General features: G+C 51.4%; 1 protein-coding gene across 5 annotated transcripts in view; it reads left to right on the top strand.

Moving 5' to 3' along the window:
* RNF144A (ring finger protein 144A) overlaps positions 1 to 18,394 on the top strand; it is a 112,814-nt gene extending 94,420 nt beyond the window's left edge. For 4 of the 5 annotated variants that reach the window (XM_057742683.1, XM_057742682.1, XM_057742685.1 and 1 more), the window contains 3 exons: positions 1,637 to 1,787; positions 6,343 to 6,432; positions 14,179 to 18,394. In XM_057742683.1, coding sequence (XP_057598666.1) covers positions 1,637 to 1,787; positions 6,343 to 6,432; positions 14,179 to 14,310 — 373 coding nt within the window. In that variant the 3' untranslated portion in view covers positions 14,311 to 18,394. The remainder of the gene's footprint in view (positions 1 to 1,636; positions 1,788 to 6,342; positions 6,433 to 14,178) is intronic. The other variant, XM_057742686.1, reaches the window with a different exon arrangement.
* Positions 18,395 to 19,750: the final 1,356 nt, after the last annotated feature.

Below are 19,750 nucleotides of genomic sequence, written 5' to 3'. Positions count from 1 at the left end.
TTAATCATGGGACCTGGTGCCTCCTGACTTTCGGCCTTTGTTAGGAGTCAAGCTCATCCCAGGAGGAGGCAGCTAGCGTCTGTGCATGGCTGGCCCCTGCCTGTCCCCGTGGTGGCACCTGCACGTGTTGTGACAACCCTGCTTCGTTGTAAATTGCATTCGGTGCGGCCAGGTTGGTCTGCAGTCTGCTGTTAAATTGGAAACGAATTTGAGCTACAGACAGTTGTATTATCTTTCAGCAGTAGTATTCCTAACAACCACCGTTTATTGAGTGGTTCCTACGCACGTGCTGGGTTCTGTGTGCTCAGCACACGGAAGCTCTTCACATCTTCATCACCCCCTGAAATAGATGTAGTTTGCCTCACATCTGCAGACAAGCAGACTGATAATATGTGCATAGCACAGCCAGGACGTGCATGTCTGACTACCGGGCCGTACTGCTTCCGTCCAGGGCGTCTCACCTGGTCACCTTATACTAGTGAAGGAAGCAGAACATGTTCAGCTGGAGTGCACGCCTCACGGTGCAGGAGCCTTGAGCTTCGGAAAACCCCAAGGGTGTCATTGTTGGAAGCTCATTAAGCCCCAGATAACCATGGAAAGTGATGACGTATTTAACACGTACGTTCTTTTGATGCTGGTGGAAGGTCCTTCCCCCGGAGTGCACTCAAAATACCAGAATTTGCTCAATTTCAGTGAATCTCTATTCTTGGATGCATTAGGTTCTGAAAAGGCTGCTTGGCCCAATGGGAAATCTTTCTCTTGGTGACATTGAGCAGGTTCAGTGAATTCAAACAGTATAGGAACCGTGCCCCGTAATCAGTGATAACTGCCCTTGACCGCTTCTTCTTCCAGAGGATTCCATGCATATTTTTAGCTGTCTTTTAAAATTTAACAGCATGGGATGGACATCCTTCTACAGTTAAACCTAAAAAGATACCTAGGTTGTCTTTTTATGAGCAGCACAGGGTCACTGCTACCATTTGCTGGGCACTTCGCACAGGCGTGCACTGCCCTGCACCCTCCCCGCTTATATAACCCTGTCCATCACACTCACATTGACCTGAAGGCTGGGGCTCTGAGAGGTTGCCACCCAGCCTGTGTGCAGAAGAGCCGTACTTGACCCCAGGCTTAAATCCCACCATGCTCACCCCGCGGGCCTGCCCAGACTTTGCAGGAAAACGATTTTGTACAGACGAGCCAGGTAGATCTTAATAAGTGATTAGTGCGTGTTTTTTCATTTATTTGTTTTTTTCTGATAATGGCAAAGAGTATACAATGTATTATCAAACCTTTGGAGAGCATACACATATATGAATAAGGACATAAAATTTGACCATAGTCCCATTACTCAGAGACCTCATTTTGAGCCTTTTGCCTGATTTTCCTTGGTTTGTCTGTGTGTTTCTAAATTTAGGGTATGCTGATGTTATTCTTTTTTTTCCCCTAAGTCAAACTGGCTGATTCACAGTTTTTTGGTGATTGTTTTCCAGAGTTAGAGTTTCTTTGGTTGCGATGTATTTCGTTTAATCACAGGTGGCCTCAGTCCCTCTAGGTAAGCTGGTGCTTCCGGGATAGCCGTGCAGGCGGGTCTATCCTGGGCCCTGTGAACACAGCCCTGACGGAGTTTCTCCCACAGCAGCTCCGCTTTCAAACTGGAGGAGGACGACGCGCCCATCAAACGCTGCCCCAAGTGCAAGGTCTACATCGAGCGTGACGAAGGATGTGCACAGATGATGTGTAAGAACTGCAAGCATGCCTTCTGCTGGTACTGCCTCGAGTCCCTGGATGTAAGTACGCAGCGGGGACTCTGCAGGTCAGGCCAGACTGGGAGGCGTGGGCCGGCCTCTTCCCCGTGGCCCAGAGGCTGTCCCGGGGCCCCTGAAGTGACACTGTTGGGCATTCTCTCTATACTTATGGCGATGTGAGCTCCCTGGATGCGGTGGTATCTGAAGACAGGAGTTTGTGCAGGAGCTCTGGGCATGAAGGGCCAGCTCAGGCTGGGGTTCAGCTTGGGTTTTAAAGGGGTGGGTAGGCTCTTAGCATCTTAGGTTTTGTCTGTGGGGCCATCTTACCTCAGGCTGCGGTAACAGAACAATCCCCACACCCGGAGCTGAAACAGCAGACGTTGATCTCTCAGCTCTGGGTGCCGGACGTCTGAGATGAGAGCTGGACGTCTGAGACGAGAGCCGGTGTCCTCAGGTTCTGGACCCTCTTCTTGGTCTACAGATGGCCGCCTTCTCACTGGGGCCTCACCTAGTGGAGGGAGGAAGCTCTGGACTCTCTTCCTCTTCCTATAAGGACACGAATCCCATCATGGGGGCCGAAGCCTCATGACCTCCTCTGAACCTGAACACCTCCCAGCGGCCCCACCTGCAGACGCCATCACACTGCAGGTCAGGGCTCCAGCATAGGAATTTGGGAGGAACACAGACTGGCCATAGCAGGGAGCGTTACTGGATAGCAAGGGTGATAGATGCTGGGCGTGGGGCAGTCACTTCAGTGACACTCGTGTCACCTGCAGGGCAGAAGAACATACAGGCACTCTGCTGTCTGGCATAATGGAAGCTTCTGGCCTCATACGGGCACCGTGTCCCTGGCATGCCCCGTACCACCTCTGCTGTTTAGAATGATGCCTGAAGCATTATAAAGTCTTTAGGGCTGTCAGAATGTTTATGTGTATAGTTCCTTTATAGATCACATATAATTATATATATAGTCTATATGTATAATCTCTGTATATCATCTATAGGCTATATATAGTCTTCCTATATTATATACAATATATATCATTTGCATTTTATTATATTTCTTTTTTTTTGAAAACTGTTTATTAAATTATGCTATATTATCTAAAGTCTGGCCTGCAATTTGCAATTCCTTATCAACTTCTCCTAAAGTGGAAAGGAAGTGAAATGCCAGTTTTACTACATGTTATCAAATCTTTGTAGCTTTTTTTGGGGGGAAGTGTTAGAAACGGACAGACACAGAGTTTGACTTCTGGAGGGAGCCTTGCTTTGCTGTGACCTCTCCTGCTACTTTGACATCCCCACCATCTGCCCGCTTTGTTCCCTCTCTGCTCTGGTCTCAGGAGAGACACCCTGTCTGTCTGTCCCTGTGTTCCTCTGACTCGGTTCTAAAGCACGGTTCCTGCCGCCGGCAAGAGGCCCCTCGTATCCTGGCTGTGCCTGGACCAGGGACAGAGGCAACACAGGGCAGTTTCCTCCTTGAAAGTCGGCGTCCTCGTGGCCAAGAGTGTCCTGTTTTCCTCCGTAGATGATGAGCTGCTGAAAAGTGACCCTGTGGCCACAGAAAGCAGACCCTGAGGGACAGGGAGTACTCTGGGGCGGTTGATTGAGGGCAGTAGCGGTGACTTAAGACGAGTGCGTGAACGCGTATCTGGAAGCATCAGAGCTTCTGAGGCGGAAGAGGGGCTTGCAGGTCCCCCGCAGAGTTACTCTCATCTCAGGGTGCTCCATCCTCATCCTTACCCTCCCCGCCCCGCCCCCACCGGGCCCCACCCCCAGTGCTCACAGGTGAGGCCCAGGACTGCACCTGCTTCTGCGCTGCACCTGCCGGCCCGACGTCCACTGCTTACAGACAGAAGGGACCCACTCGCTTTCTTTCTCTTTTGAGGGGAGAGGGTAAATAGTCACTGTTTGTGCCGTGACAGTTGTGTGCCAGCCTCTGCGACCTGCTCTGCATCTCTGTTATTTCGTACGTGCGCTCTTTCCGTGAGAGGCGGAATAACTATTTCCTGTTTTTAAGAAGAAGTCCAGGGAGGTTAACCGTCTTTCCCCAAAGCACTGAAGGAGTGAGGAACAGACCCAGCGTGCACCCTCTGATCCTTCAGACTCTAGGACCCAACAGCATGGGTTGGACCCGCTGCTGTGGGCAGAGTACGTCAGGAAGTCGCAGACCTTCCGTGGTGGAGCTGTGCTGAGGAATGCGTTGTTATCTGCCAGCGTCTGGCCCTCTTGCTGTGTCACCAACACTATTGTTTCTGCTTCCACCCAGGAGCTTGATGAGGCTTCTCTGAACAATGTAAGGGAAACGTTTGCTTTCGCCATGCACCTGGGTTCCCGGCAGGTCCTGCGGTGCTTATACCCAAGGGCTTTATCCAGGAACTTGAAGTCACAATGAAATCCACTTTTCATTGTGAAAGCATCTTGGGGTGCTTTTGTCAGGGAGAAAGATTTTGTTTTGTTCAGGAAACATGCCGTGAATGTCAGCATCTCAACTCCGCGTGGAAGCCGGGGCTGCCCGGATGTTGCCGGCAAAGTCCGTGACCTTGAGGGGCTGGTGACCTCCCGATTGAGAAGCCCCTGGTAGCCGTAGGTCCTTGTGAGCACTGCTGCAGGACGGTGGGTGTGGAGTCGTCAGCAGCCTCTCTGGAGCGGGTCACTGGCTCCGGGCGGGGGTCGGGGTGTGTGCCCCGCCGGTGGAGAGTTAGCTGACCAGGCAGACTGTGGGAGAACAGGTAGTGGTCAGGAAGGACCTGAGCCGTACGTGGTGGCCTGTGTCTGGCCAAGGTGGGGGCCGTGGCTGGGGTCTCTGTGCCTAGCTAGAGGCTTGACCTCTAGCACAGGGGCTCGTGCCCCCCAAGCACTGGTCCAACAGCGGGTTGATGAGGGCCACGTGGGGCATCTGTGACCTGGGCGCCCTCAGACTCAGAATCAGGAGCCGCGTTTCCCCAGGTGGTCCCGGTGACTGCCACGTGCAGCCAGGTTTGTCCAGCTTTGCCGGGGGAGAGCCCTGAAGACTTCTCAGCTGGGTGACGCAGCACAGTTCAGCGTGGGTTTCAGAAAACGAACCCCAAGACTATTCAAGAGCCTATTAGAGCAAGACTTCATGAAAGGCAGCCTGGGAAGATGAGACCTAAAATGAAAAGTTAGTCTCCGTGGTGCGTGGGTAAAAGAAACAGAATTACGAGTTCAAGGAAGAGCGAGTTCTCCATGGACAGAAGTCATCAGAAATGGCCTCGGAGAGGACAAGCTCCAGCCAGAAGAGACGTGTGTTCATCTACACCTGTACTTCCCTGGACAGATGAGGGTCTAGGTCAAGGGGTGAGGCAAGGGTGGCAGATAGGACCTCCCACCTGTCTCGCAGGCTTCTCACCACAGTCCCCGAAAAGCCAGGATGTGCTGATGCTCCCTGTGCGTTCAGGCTGCACGAGCTGACCTATGAAGTCATCAGACCGGAGGCCGGCGGTTCTCAGGACGAGTTCTCAGGATGAGAGGAGGGCTCCCTGGCAGCTCCACCCGGTGGGGCTGCTGAGACCCAGGGGACACCACCACCACCGGCTCTGCCCGGCTCTCAGAGGGATAACTTCCCTTCTCAGACACATTGCGCCCTGTTTATTTACCCTTTTCTCAAAAGGAAGCTCTGTTTACACCCTCACAGCATCGGCCTCCCTTCTGTGCTGTTCGCTGAGCTGGTTCTTTTCGTGGACAATAGGAGGCAAAATGGCACTTCCTGTACATGGAGAAACAGAGGGTTTTGTACTGAAAACCCACTCCTGCACCTCAGTCACTGCCTGTTGAGGTGTGGATGCCAAGCACCGAGCCGGGGACATAGTTACAGAGGCTGACATCAGCTCAGGGTCCCGACTCCAAGAACCTGATGGCCTCATGGAGATCCTCAGGGGAGGGTGATTGGCGACGGAGGTGGGCTGTGAGAACAGCAGGCCGGGGGGCGGGGATGGGTGGGGAGGATGCTTCCTCGAGAGTGGGAAGGCAGCTACCTCTCACTTCTAGACAGTCGGAGGAACTGTAGATGGAGGATGGATCTCGAGCCAGCGCTTGAGTAATGGGAGCATTTTCTTGGTCTGAGCTGAGAGGAAGCACTTATGGGGCGAGAAGTCTGGTGCTGGTGGAGGAGCATGGACCAGAAATAAAGGAAGTCATCTCCCCCTGGAATAATCCTGCCGGGCCGCAGGAAGATGCACAGGCAGAGACTCCGGAGGAATAAAGCCCAGCAGGGGCCAGGGCAGCTTGAGGAGTAGCAGGAGCCTCTGACCTACTTGTTCAGAAGCCCTGCATCACACAGATTCCCTGGGGCCTGGGGAGCCAGGCTGGGCGGAGACCGAAGCTGGAGCAGGGCTCCCTCTAGTGGCATGTGAGCCGTCTGTCGGGGATGCTCTTTGGGGGATGCAGGGCCTGGGGACCTCCAGGGCCCTGTGATGGCAGCAGCCCCTCTCTGGGTGCACGTTTTTCCTGTGTCATCGTCAGCGCTCTCTCAACATCCCTATCGTGAGTGTAAAAAAAGAAATTGGGATCAGGCAGGACTCATTCACAAAAAAGAGAGGATTCTCCATCCTCCCCTGTTCTTTCTTTTCCTTCTCAGGATGACTTCCTCCTGATACATTACGACAAGGGGCCCTGCAGGAACAAGCTGGGCCACTCCAGGGCGTCTGTCATCTGGCATCGGACACAGGTAGGAGGCGGCTCACCTGGAACTCCGACCTTGGGGGGAGTACGTGTGTGTGTACACGTGTGTGTGTGCACGTGTGTGTGGTTGCCAATTGGTCAAAGATCTGTCACACAGAAAAGCAGCTAGTACGTGCGGTTCCTGCCAGAATCTGTCCCAGACTAAGATTTTGCTCTCGGTGGGCCTGGTGTAAACATGCACCACACTTAGCCCGTGGTGATTCTTCAACATCAGGGTTTGGATTGCTTGCACCTGCTTGTGACCTTGGTAATGACCCACTGTGCTTAGTCAGTCCTTGCATGGCCTTTAATGGGAGAGCTTTCTGTGGAGGCCCCCAGGGGAGCAAGTTGGTCACAGAGAAGGCTAAGAGGAAGAGAAAGCTGCACAGTGATACCTGTACAGCTGGGGGGGTTGTTCATACTTTTAACACATATTTGTTTGCTGCTGTGTGCCTGGCGCTCTTCTAGGAACTGGAAACACTCCAGTAAATAATACAGACGCTTCCTCCTCTTAGGGAAGCCACATTCCATGTAGGGACAGATAATCGCCCAGCAGCGTGTGTGTGATGTGAATCGGCTGTAGGGGAGGTGTGACTGGGGAGGGGTCTTTTAGATGGTGCGGCCGGGAAGGCTTGTTGGAGGTTATGCCAGTGGGTGAGCACTGAGTGGTGGGGAGCTGGCCATGGGAGTAGGTGGGACAGGGCAGAGGGGATAGTCCAGGCAGAGGGGGGACACTCCAGGAGTGGGGGGTGGAGATGTGTGATGGGCAGAACTGTGGCGTGAAGGTCCCGTGAGGACAGAGCAGCAGGAGACAGCCATGGTCAGAGGCGATCCCGAGTCGACCCCATGGGCGTTGCAGGCTGTGGTATTACGTTCGGGGTGTGCTCTGGGTGTGGGGCGGAGGGGAGGGGTACCCACTGAGGGGAGCGAGCAACTGGCAGGACTCAGGCGCGCACCAGCTCCCGGGTGCAGGAAGAGCCTTGACGGGCTCTGCCGCTACCACACTCTTGGCACTTGTCAGCACAGCCCTGAAGCAGGCTGTCGCCCTGTCTGGGAGACGCAGGAACCGTGTCTCAGGCAGCTTCGTAGGAGTAGAAAGAGACCACCCGTGAATGTGCTTCCTCGGTGAACCTCGCTGCAGACTGCGTGGCGGGGCTGCTGAGTCCACAGCTGGCTAGACAGAGGCGGTCCCGGCCCTGCAGGCCCTTCGATCTCTGATGCAACTCTCAGCTCCGCCTGGTAGGGAAGCAGCGCCTTAGACGGTATGTCAACAAAGGCCTGTGGCTGCATTCCAGGAAAACTTAAAAAAATCAGGTGGTAGTGGTGACCGTGGCGAAGGTTGCAAGATTCTGAGTGCACTGAAAGCCACTGGATTGTGCTGTAAGTGGGTGAGTTGTAAGGTATGTGAATTATAGCTCCACAAAGCTGTAAGAACAAAACTAAACAAAATGGACTGAGGACCAGATCTGGCCCGAGGGCCAGTTTGCTGACCTCAGCGTGGGCAATGGATTTCAGCTGCGTTTTATTCTGTCCCCCGGGCCAGCACAGCAGCTCCAGGGCGCACCCCTCCACCGCTGCTCTGTGACAGAGCACCCCAAACAGCAGAGACGGGCTCCCTCATGGTTCTAGAGGCTGGGAGTCGGAAGCCGAGGCGTGGGCAGGGCTGCCCTCCCTCGGGAACCTGTAGGGGGGCTCCTCGTGCTTCTCGTGGCTCCGGGTGGTTTCCTGCAATCCCAGCTCCTCGGCTCACAGGTGGCGTCTGTCCAGTACTTCATCTTCCTCTGTGCACATCTATCTCTGTGTCCAAACTTCCCTTTTGATGAAGACACCAGTCATAATGGATTAGGGCCCATCCTGGTAATGCATCTTAACTCGATTCCCTCTGTAAAGACCCTATTTGCGAGTAAGGAGCTGTCCGCTGTCTCCTTCACGTGTCTCTCCTCGTGGCCTGAGCTCCCTAAGAGCAGGGCGGCCGGAGCCTCCGCGAGCTTCCCAGGAGGGCGTGGGAGCCGGTGGAAGCCGTGTCACCCTGTCTGATCACAAGGCCAGGCTGGGCGGTCACCCCTCAGCCCTCCTGCCTGTTTATTCTCGGGAGTGAGTCTACATGTGCCTAGGGACCCGGGACAGTTGCATTCCTGGAAATACTCACTTAGAGAACAGGCCCCTTGAGAAATGCAGACTCCTGGATGGGGTCTGTAGCCTCCACCGTTGTTGGAAAGGAGCCTGGGGACCGCCCCCCGAACCAGCTCCTCTCAGCCTCGTGGGTCGGCACCTGCCGAGCTCCAGCTCTGACCCACCCCTGGGGACACGTGGACGAAGCAGGCGCCCCCGCTCTCAACCCCGCTCGGTGGCAGTGGAGCTGACCAGAGCACGCGGGGTGCAGGGGTCGCTTCCCTGGGGTGTGAGGGGCCCCGGAGACACGCAGGCTTGTCGAGGGATGTTCACAGGTTAGTGTTGGATTTGGGGTGAACAATAAAATATGAGTGAAAACAGTGTCAAAAGGAAAGCGGAGGAGTCACAAAAACTAGCAAAGCGTGTGACGTGTAAGCCGGGAGCGAAGGCCCATGGCCACGGCTTGGGGCCTCCTGAGGGACATTACCCCACCCAGAGCAGACGTTTGTGTCCAGTTACAAGACTGTTTTGCTCTTTTTTTTTTTTTTTGACATACAGTAAACTGCGTATCTTTAAAGTGTACAGTTTGATGTTTTTTCTTATTGGTAATGTACAAATGGCAAGCCCAATCTCCCAATTCATACACCCCTCCCCCCGCGTTCCCCCCTTGGTGTCTATATGTTTATTCTCTACAACCGAGTCTCTATTTCTGCCCCGTTTTGCTCTGAAGGCTTCGGTTTTGACAGTTAGAAGCACCCCCTGCCCAAGATATAGAATACCCGTTCCTGAAAGGAACGTTCATTCCCGGGATTCGTTTCTAGAGCTGAGGCATCCACGTGGAAGCTTAGAGAGTCCTGCTTTCCCGTGTGAGCCTCCCGGTTTTCCATCGGATGGTGGCCCCCATCCCCTCATCCCGCACGGGCTTCTTGTTCGGGGCATGTTTACCATCTGCCCCGTCAGACCTGCGAGGGGAGTTCCCCTTCCTACTCGTCACGACGTCTCTTAAGCAGAAGCGCGGGCTTGACGCTCTTCCATCAGTTCACTCAGGAAAATGGCATCCAGTGTCTACGAAGCGCCCGGAAGTTGTGGTGTCCGGATGCGCTGGGACGGCGGGCAGGACCCTGATTCCGCGCCCCAGCTGGGGGTGTCTCTCTGCAGCCCCTCCCCCCTTTCTGCTCCTCACTCCCTGGCCTTGGGGACGGAAGAGCGCAGCTGTGCCGTGCTGTCCCCACCCCTCCCGGCCTCTGCTGAGGCCCCGCTGTGGCCCTGGTCCTCATCGCCTGCTCCCCCCCACCCCCGTCTTGTCCACGCCCAGCTCTGCACATCCTAACGCTAACCCCGTCCCCGACCACACTCGGGTCACCGCCGAGCCCGTCCCTCTGCCCTCGCGAACGTTCCCTTTTCACGGTTGCCTTTCCAGTGCCGTTCCAGGAGTCAGCCGTCATGTGTAAGAGACGAAGGCGGCATTTCTTTCTCACTCGGGTAAATCTCCTTCCTCAGGAGGTGGGCACCTGACAGGGGGAGTCTCACCCACACTGGCTCTTGCTTTTCTTCTGAGCAGGGGACCCACCTCCTGGTAAAGGGAGAGCTTACTTTTAGCCAAAGGGAGATGTTTAACACGCAGCTAATTGCGGGTGTCTGTGTTTGCACACAGCGGAGGGTCCTCACTGAGCCCCCCGAGGCTGGGCTGAAGGGCAGGCGCCTCGTGCAGTGACCTGGTCTGGGGGTACTTCTCGCTGAGCTCAGGGAAATGCACACAGATGTGTCTTGCACTTGAACTAGACGCCCAGTCCTCTGTGTCCTAAGTGCTGGGGCCTTTGCAGTGGCTCTTTGGCTGTAGATTTTGCGTTGGTGAAGTGAGAAGATGTGACTGAATTATAGTCCAGGGTCAACCATGGTTTCATTATTCTACGTTTATAGGGAGGTGGGCCCAGTGCGCGTGACCACGCAGGGAGGGGACATCGTGCCAGCCCTCTGTGTGCGTTCCTGGAGCCCACGGCCCCCAGGACTGCAAGGTTATGTCCATCTCACTTCGGTTTCCATCCCAACGCCCTACTGAACTCCCAGCTTCGTACCTAACTGTCTGCCAGCTGTCTCCACTTGCGTGTCTAACAGGCAGTTCAGGTAGAACAGCCACGAACAGAATTTTAGATTTTCCCTCAAAATCTCCTCCTCCAGGTCCCCCTCATTTCTGGAAGTGCACCCCCAGCTTCTGTACCTTCTACACAGAAGACCTGGGCTGCCTCCAGGGTTCCCAGTCCCCCCGGCACCCCCTCCCCTCCGGCCACGTCACCTCCTTCCTGCTACCCCAAAAGCCCACTCCCAGGCTCACTGCACAGGTGACCCGTCCTCACTTTCCCTGCCAAGGTCCTTCTCCTTCAGACAGCAGCTCAGCAGTCCCATCCTCAGACACAGCTTCCTGAAGGCTCCCCATCACACCGTTATCAGCACCCACCACCCCCCGTCTCCACCTGCCTGACTCCTGCTGGACCTGCCGCCTCCCCTGAGGCCGCTTTCAGTGTCCTGACTCTGTTTTTGTGCAGAAGTTGGTAATGATAATATCTGTGCCCGCCTCCTCCTCCCGACAGGGGAACCCATTCTTTCGGAGCACAAAAGCAGACCCTAATTCTCTCGCACGATATCCATGTCCGAACAACCAATATTCCCTGAGCAGAGGAGAGAGGAGCTCTGTGGAAGGGCGAGGAGGGGCGCGGTGGGAAGAGTCAGTGGACGTGCGGTGTAAACGAGGCAGGCTGCCGGCCCTCTTGGCCCGTCCGTCCCCGGCCTCGAAACACACACGTGGCCAGTGTGGTCATAATACTTAACAGAGGAGGAGGGGAGGGCCTGCTTTGTAGCGTCGGTCGCTTTCTGTGGTGTCAGCACTTCCAGGATGGTGGTTTCAAGCTACCAAGGTGATATCATTGGATGGAGAATTGGGGAGAGACGCGGGAGCATCCCCCGTGCACCCCAGCAGAGCCCGCAGCCACTGACCCAGCCTCTGAGCAGACCGCCGCAGACCGCCCAGGCCATGTTCAATGCCGAGTTTCAGTGAATTAAATGTGTCCCGTTCGTCTTACCATCTTTTTGCCTTGGCTTACTGTTGCCAAGCCCTGGCGTGGTTTTGTGGAAGAACTCTCAGGGTGGAGTGGAGCGGGGGAAGGGATTCAGAACCTACCAGATTCCACTGAACTGGTTCATCCTGTAAGCGCATGTTGGACGTTCGTTAAGGGAGAGGCTCCCGGCTGTGCAGGGGGGCTTATGACGGTCACACAAACTGTATTCTGCTCTGAATGAGTGACCCTCTTGAGGAACTGTCTGAGTGGCTGACCATTCCTTTAAATCAGGGTTTGCCGGTGTGCTGATCCTTGTTTCCCCGTGATTCCCTCTTTATCATTCTGTCTCCCACGGTGTATAATTTCTGCCTCACACGTATTTATAAGATGCTCTCTAAGTGATTATTTTTGTTCTGAGATATTTGCTTCCTGTCTCATTCTTTACTGTTGGCTTACTTCCTTCTGGCAATATCTGTGCCCTCCTATCACCAACTGGGAGCGATTGTTCCATGGCATGGAGATGGTGTCTTACTGACCAAGACTGTGAGCATTTGGTCCAGGATTTTGGTGTGTTTCTGAGGCAAGAGTCCCTGGTTTCCTAGAGACTAACAATGTGTTCCAAGCGGCTGAGGTTGTTCAAGGTGCCCTGCAGATCAGTAACGCCTTCCTGTAGATTTTTCCATCTTCTGAAATATCTGTGTGCGTGACTTTAACAGTGTGATCTGACTTCACACCGTGTAATTCCACTGTTGACATTATGCTCAGACAAATGGACTTAGCCCAGAAGAAAACACAGATTCTTAGCATGAGCACAGTCTGATTTATAAACCCAAAGTGGTGGGGGTGTGTGTGTGTGTGTGTGTGTGTGTGTGTGTGTGTGATAGTTTTCTGGCAAAATCTAAGTCAAGGTATGCTTTCACTCACACTGCAGTGATGCTATAGCATAACATCATACTTAGATATCTTTTACTTCATTTGTTTATATTATGATTGAGAGAACCGAGGCCCAGAGAGGGGAACACACTGAGTCAGGATTAGAACCACAAGCCCGGGGGGTCCATGTATTCCTCACTCTGAACACTAGGTGGCGGACGAACTCCACCTTCAGATTCCAGTCCTGGGCTCTAGCAGCTGATGGAGGGGACCACTTAAGGAGCGAACCCCCAGCCTCTTTGTCCAGCCTCACTGCCTGATTTGAATGACAACATGTTTACATGTGAGGCTTATTTCCTTCGTTATTTACTCATACCTAGGGGTAAACAGATGTCCTAAAACAAAATCAAAATTCACAACAGTAAATATTGGGTTTTGAACTCCAGGAGTGACACAGGTCCGATCACTTCCGTGATGCGCCGTTGCCTGTGCCTTTCTGTTCTCCCACCTGGAATGCCTCATCCCGGTCATTTTTGTTATCACCCACCTCCTCGTAATCCTTATAATCTCACCCATTTCCCATTGCACACTCCTGCCCCTGGCTAATGTAGGTGTCTGGCTCCTGGGCTCCCTTTACACCCTGGAACCGGATGGCAGTTTTTGTCAAATGTATTATTATCAGTGGTAGCTGTGGTCTCTTCCCACCAGACTGGGTGGCTCTTGAGAGCCAAGATCGAATGTGCCTCTGCATTTGCCACAGCTAATACAGTGTTTGTCTCAGAGGACGCTTGTTGGTTAATTGGATGTATAACTGGATGGGTGTTTGGGTATTTAAATGGAAGGAGGGAAGGGAGGAGAAGGGAAAGGAAGACCTGGAAGGGAAACATGGAAGGGGAAATGGAAGGAAGGAAGCAAAGGGTAGGAGATATGGGTGGATGGGTGAATGGATGGGTGGGTGGATGATGGATGGATGGATGGTGAATGGAGGAATAAATGGGTTGACGGATGAATGGATGGATGGATGATACAGGTGGTAGATGGTAGATGGATGGGTGGATGGAGAGATGATAGATGTATGGAAAGATGGGTGGATGTTGTGTGTGTGATGGGTGGATGAATGGATGGATGGATAGATGGATGGACATAGATGAGTAGGGGATGGATGGATGGGTGGATGAATGGGTGGATATAGACAGATATAGGTGGGTGGGTGACGGATGGATGGTTGGATGGGTGGATATAGACAGATATAGGTGGGTGGGTGATGGATGGATGGATGGATGGATAGGTGGATATAGTTAGATTTAGGTGGCTGGATGATTGATGGATGGATGGATGGGTGGATGGATGGATGGGTGGATGGATGGATAGGTGGATGGAGGAATAAATGGGTTGACGGATGAATGGATGGATGGATGATACAGGTGGTAGATGGTGGATGGATGGGTGGATGGAGAGATGATAGATGTATGGAAAGATGGGTGGATGTTGTGTGTGTGATGGGTGGATAAATGGATGGATGGATAGATGGATGGACATAGGTGAGTGGGGGATGGATGGATGGGTGGCTATAGACAGATATAGGTGGGTGGGTGACGGACGGATGGATGGATAGGTGGATGATGGGTGAGTGGGTGGTGGTGCAGTTTATACTTTAGCTATGGAACCTACAGACCAGCCACCTTACCCTCTGCTCCTCTGTTTCCTTCTTACAGGTTGTGGGCATTTTTGCTGGATTTGGGCTCCTGCTCTTGGTGGCCTCGCCTTTCCTGCTCCTGGCCACTCCATTTGTACTTTGCTGCAAGTGCAAGTGCAGTAAAGGTGACGACGACCCACTCCCCACCTAGAGGAAGGCGTGATGCTGGAACAAGACCCCCGCCTCCGCGAAGCGTGGTTCTCCCCCACCCCACCCCGCCGTCCCCCTCTCACTAAACATCTTTCTTGCCTTATGTGCCCCATTGAGCTTCACAGTGTCACGCCGGATGCCGTGATGTCAGGGACTGATGTCAGATCGTTGGCCGAGGCCCCAGGTGCAGTCACCCCGGCGTGGGGGAGGCAAGGCTGGCGAGGGTGGGGCACGTCCTGCAGACTTGGCCAGGGAGGTGCTGTCCAGAGCACCGGGCGGTTTTCTCCGTGTGATGATAGACTAGAAACGTCCGATGTTGCTGAGGAGACCTGCTCACGCTGAATGTTGTCGGTCTCCTCCTTGGCTTCGAGCTGGCGTCACGTTGCTGAGAGAAGAGGTCTTTTAAGGATCGCATCTCGCTTCAGACAGAATCTGAACGTTCTGACTTGAGAAAAGCACTCTGTTTATGACAACTCTTTTTATTACTAATGGCACTTAGTAGAATCCTTTTTAGAAAGCGTTTTTTTCTTTCCAACTGAGTAGTGAAAAATCAACAAGGTGCATCGAAACCATCCAATGCCTTTTCTTGAAATGTGTGTTTTAAGAAGTTATGCTTAAATGACCTTTCTGGCTTGGTCACTTTTCAGGAGATTTAGGAAAGCCTTATGTGCTCTTCGTGTTTTTATTGAAACTTGTGGAGACTTTTGGATGCCGTAAGCTGTGTACTGTTATCGACGCGTTTCCTGTACCGTTGCATTTCTTGGCAAATCCTGATGCATTTGAGGGAACATCTCCATCTTTAGGTTTGCCTTTTGTTTTTCTCTCATGGTGATTCAGCTCAGCTCATAGGCTTCCTCTCTTTTCACCCAAGTATCAGCAAATATTTTTTCATGTCTTCAGAAACCAAACGTTGTGCTTGGAAGTAGTTCTGCCAGGAATCCCTGTGGTTTGGCTGTGGCCTCAGTCTCCTCAAGCAGACAAAACCAAGTGAATAGTGACATTGATGCCCAGAAGCAGGGCCTCCTGTCAGGGCTGGGGGCTCCCAGGATCTGGGGTGGGGGAAGCTTCTGGATGTTCACAGTTTTTGTGATGACTAAGTTAATTTGGAGAAATCATCTCTCTTACACGGTTCCAAATCCTGTTGCTTACCATTTTGCCCCTGCTGAAAAAATCTTCCATTTCATTTAGTTATTTTGATTGGGGGATTTTACCACTTGGTCTTTTACAGGCTGTGTGTGGCTGTTACCATGGCAGCAGGATGCCCAGATCAATAAGACACACAGGACTCCATCAATTGACATTGGATAGTGTGTTCTTTACAGAAAGTTGACTTTAATATGGCTTTTAAAGAGCAAACTGATTGCATCCATCTTGGGATTTCTAAACATAGTAGAAAGGCAAATGTTGTAGGTTTATCTTGGTGGAACTTTTTAAAACTTACTAAGCATTCCACAAAGGAGTAAAATGAAAACAAAACCTGACTTTTATCTCAGTTGTTTGCTTGTGGCAAACACATTTGTAAAGAGTGGCGATGTTTTGTATCCTTGACTTCTGCATTTGTGTATCTGTCTCAGGTCCTGGTTTACCTTCCCATGGAGAAATGTCTTCATTTCTTAACATTTCATCGGTTAGGAGGAGTAGGCTTGCCTTACTCTTCTCCTCTAGTATTGATTTTATTTTTGAAACTGAAGCCATTTAGGAAGCCAGCCTGTGTCAAAATTACGTGCAAACAATCCTTGTAATTGCAGTTTGAAAACTCAGTAACTGAATAAAAACATGCCTGGGGCTGTCTTTCTGGATGAAGCCTGGGCACCGAGTCTCTGTACTTAGAAATGTTGCGATCGGGCCTGGAGGTAGAATGGCTTTTCTGTAGAGGGTGACAGCTCCATGAGGCCTGAAGATGAGGTTGGTGGCCCAGGCTTGAGACTGCATTGTGATTTGTCAGTGCGCTTTAAAATTCAAATGGAAGACAGCAGGCTTGTGGCCCGTGGCCCGTGGTGCACGGGGCAGGCCTTCAGCATCCCAGGTCATCCTGCCTGTACTTGCTACTGCCCGTTGCATACAGGGGTCCATATAGTAGTACCCTTGCTTTGGAGTGGGAACCAGAGCCTTTGGAAAGCTTGCGTTCCCAGGGCCAGCACTCAGGTCCCTTTATTCCCCACGGGTGGGGCTATCTATCTATCTCTCCTGGAGGAGTCCGTGGGCAAATCACGCACATTCAGAGCACCAACCATCCCTGTGCCTTTACCTCTGACAGGGTTCATAGCACGTGGTTTGACCCAGGTCGGAAACACCAGAGATTCTGGGGCCGCCGGGGCCAGAGTAGCACCTACTTGCTCTGAGTTTTTGCATCAAGCATGCCTCAGAGTGCTCAGTTTGATTTCGTAAAAACAAAACTAAAACTGTCCATTCCCTAGAAAGATACCAGCGGGATACAAGCAGGATATAAGCGGGATATGAGATCCTTACATAGACTTGCATGGCCCCCATCCGACTCCTTTTGTTTCAGGGAGGGATGCCATCCCATCGTTCGTGGGGATGCAGTACGAACCAGGCTTGATGTCAGACGTAAACAGAATGTGGGAAGGTGGCCCGTGTTTTGGGTTTTGACCTTGCTGTCACTCCCAGTAAAACCTGGGGCTTTGATGCTTAGGAGGTGGTCTTAATTAGAAATGACACATTTACCAGTGGTTTTCATGCAAACCCTCTGGAAGCACTCGCCTGTTTATTCATTTAGAGGCCTTTACATCTGGGGAGGAGGAGAAGAAGAACACAGAGATGGACCGTGGCAGACTCTGCCGTGTCCGGGTTGGGGTGGGGACGGAGGGTATGGTTATCTGGGTCCTTTGGTAACTGACCACACTGTCGGGTTTCACCGGCTGTGCCTGGTCTCTGAGCCTGACCCTGCCCTGCATCCTTTAGCTTGGCCAGCTGAGCTTCTCCTTCGTCACAGGGAACCGGTGCCTTCCGAGGCGTCACTGTAGATGTTCATGTAGCAGAGACTGACCTAGGACCTGAGCATGAACAGAACCTCTGTCCAAGTCAGTGCTTCTTCCACCCCGAGGAGGAGCTGCAGACTGAGGAACCAACACCTGCCCCCTCTGGCATCTTTTTAAAGGGGAACACATTCTCTTTACAGCATATTATCCTGTAAAACCCCTTCAGGAGCCAGGCCAATTCCCGGTTAGAACACAGGGCCCAGGGGGAAGGGGATTATCAGATATGCAAAAATTGCTCCAAGATGATTTTTATCTTTCTCTCCTACATTACAAAAGTTCAGAGTTATTTTGCAGATTAGAAGAGAGCATTTTCCCTTGGTCATCTGTAAAAAATGAGAGGATTGGAAAGAACCAGGCTGGGGTTTTTGTCTATTTCTCAGATCCTCGATGAATAAATCCTGCTGTATATAAATCACAGTGAAATCAGCAAGGGAAAACATTTCGCATGTATAAAGCTTCCTGAAGATCTCTCTACAAAATACCAAAGCTGTGTTTTCCTTATCATTAACCCAAGCCCTTATGAAAGTAAACAAAATGAAGAGTTACGACTGGTATTGTCAAAAATGCCAGCTGGAAAGAAGGGGCTGCATGAAGGCAGAGAGGCTGACGCGTCCTAACCAGGAGAGCCTGCTGCTTGCGTGTGTAAAGCGTGCGGTCTCCCCTCCTTGGTTTGCACAATCTTGTCTTCCACGATTCCAGCAGCCTTCAGGTAGGGGTAGGTACCCGACCTTTCCTTCATTCCACGCTCATTTTACCGTGGGTGTATTTTAATCTTGTATAAAAATATGCATGAATGAGTCATGCACATGTACACAGTATGTATTTGACAAGTGGTGGTAAAAACAAACAACAAAAAAAACAAAAACAAGTTTGGTTTGTGTCTTTGAAATGTCCGTACATTTTGTGCCACTAACACTGTGATGTATAAAAGAGCTGTTTGAATGCCTTTTAATGTGGTGTTTTGTACTTTGGACTCGTATGAAAAGTTTGATTTGTACTTTCAATACATATTTTAAGTGTATTGTGTCTTATGTAGTTTGTCCTCCCTTTAGAAGGGATTTCTTTTTAAAGATATTTTGGCTGGAATACAGGTTACTTTTGTAAATCCTGTCTGGCTCCATCTTTTTTACACGCTTAGTTGACTGCTGGCTTGAAGACTGAAAATATTGTGAGGATTGGAGGTGGACGGGTGAAGGTCAGGGTCAGGTCCTAGGTGGGTGATTTCTTAGGTATGGGACGTACCCAGGGCGTCCCTTTCTTCATTTGAAAATGAGGGTTAAAGTACTTCATAGGATTTTTTTTACTTGCTTTTTTCAATATTTATTGAAAATTTTTTAAAAATTTCATGCAATTTTTAAAGGCTACCTTCCATTGACAGCTATCACAACATATTGGCTGTATTCCCCGAGCTGTACAATCCATCCTTGAGCCTGTCTTACACCCAGTAGTTTGTACCTCTGACCCCCCCACCCCTATATTGCCCCCCCCAAACACACACACTGGTAACCACTAGTTTGTTCTCTGCATCCCTTCACCAGACCTTTCTAAGGATAAATGAGAAAATGCAAGTCAATTGTAGAGTGTTTGGCAATATGTCAATTCATTAATGATTTCCGGCTCTGATGTGGGTGACGGTCCCATTGAGAAGAGTCACTCACCTCCTCTAACTGCAGGACACCGAGGGGCCCTCCCCCCTTCTCATTCTAGGACCTGGGGAACACGCAGGTCCGACTTCTTTTCCCGCCTGCATCACAGCCCACGCTGCCAGGAGTGCTGGTGCTGGCTCTGTTGGACTCTTTAACACAAAGAAAAATGGAGTAAAATTCTCCATACGGGAAAACCAAAAGTCACTCACTTGTTCCCCTAGGTAGTTATTTGGGTCTTTTTAAATACATATTTTAACTCATTCCATATATGTATTTTTTATCAACTTAGAAAATCCACTCAAAATATTCATATATTTAATGCATTTTTCATCACACTGGAAAGCTCCGGGAGAGCATAGTCTGTTCTCACTCCTCAGAATCTCTCTTTATCATGACTTTTATGAAAGGCCCAAAATGTACACTAAAAAGGAATGCAACTTGAAAGTTTCAGACAAGAGGACTCAATGGTTAGTTTTATCCAGGAATTTAGGAAGTTAACATTATAAACATGGGTTTTTCTTGTTTGCGTCACCAATTTCTACTACTGTCTGACACGTAGTGGAGACGTATTAGATGCTGGTCAAATTAGAAGGAATCGCTCTGTGTGTGTGTGTGTGTGTGTGTGTGTGTTTGTACAGGAGGAGGGTCAATTTCTTGGGTCGTTCGCTTAAAAAAATTAACTGCTAAATTTGAAGCGGTGGGTGTATAGACCATCTACAAGCAGAAGTGTCCCTGTAGGTGTAAAAATGACTCTTATGAATTGGGACCTAGCATAAGCCGGGCAGTTTGCTCACCC

The sequence above is a fragment of the Hippopotamus amphibius genome, chromosome 7 (assembly GCF_030028045.1).
Source record: "Hippopotamus amphibius kiboko isolate mHipAmp2 chromosome 7, mHipAmp2.hap2, whole genome shotgun sequence".
In the NCBI taxonomy this organism is placed as follows: Eukaryota; Metazoa; Chordata; class Mammalia; order Artiodactyla; family Hippopotamidae; genus Hippopotamus; species Hippopotamus amphibius.
The sequence above is the reverse complement of the archived record's forward strand: the minus strand, read 5'-3'. Positions and strand labels throughout refer to the sequence as shown.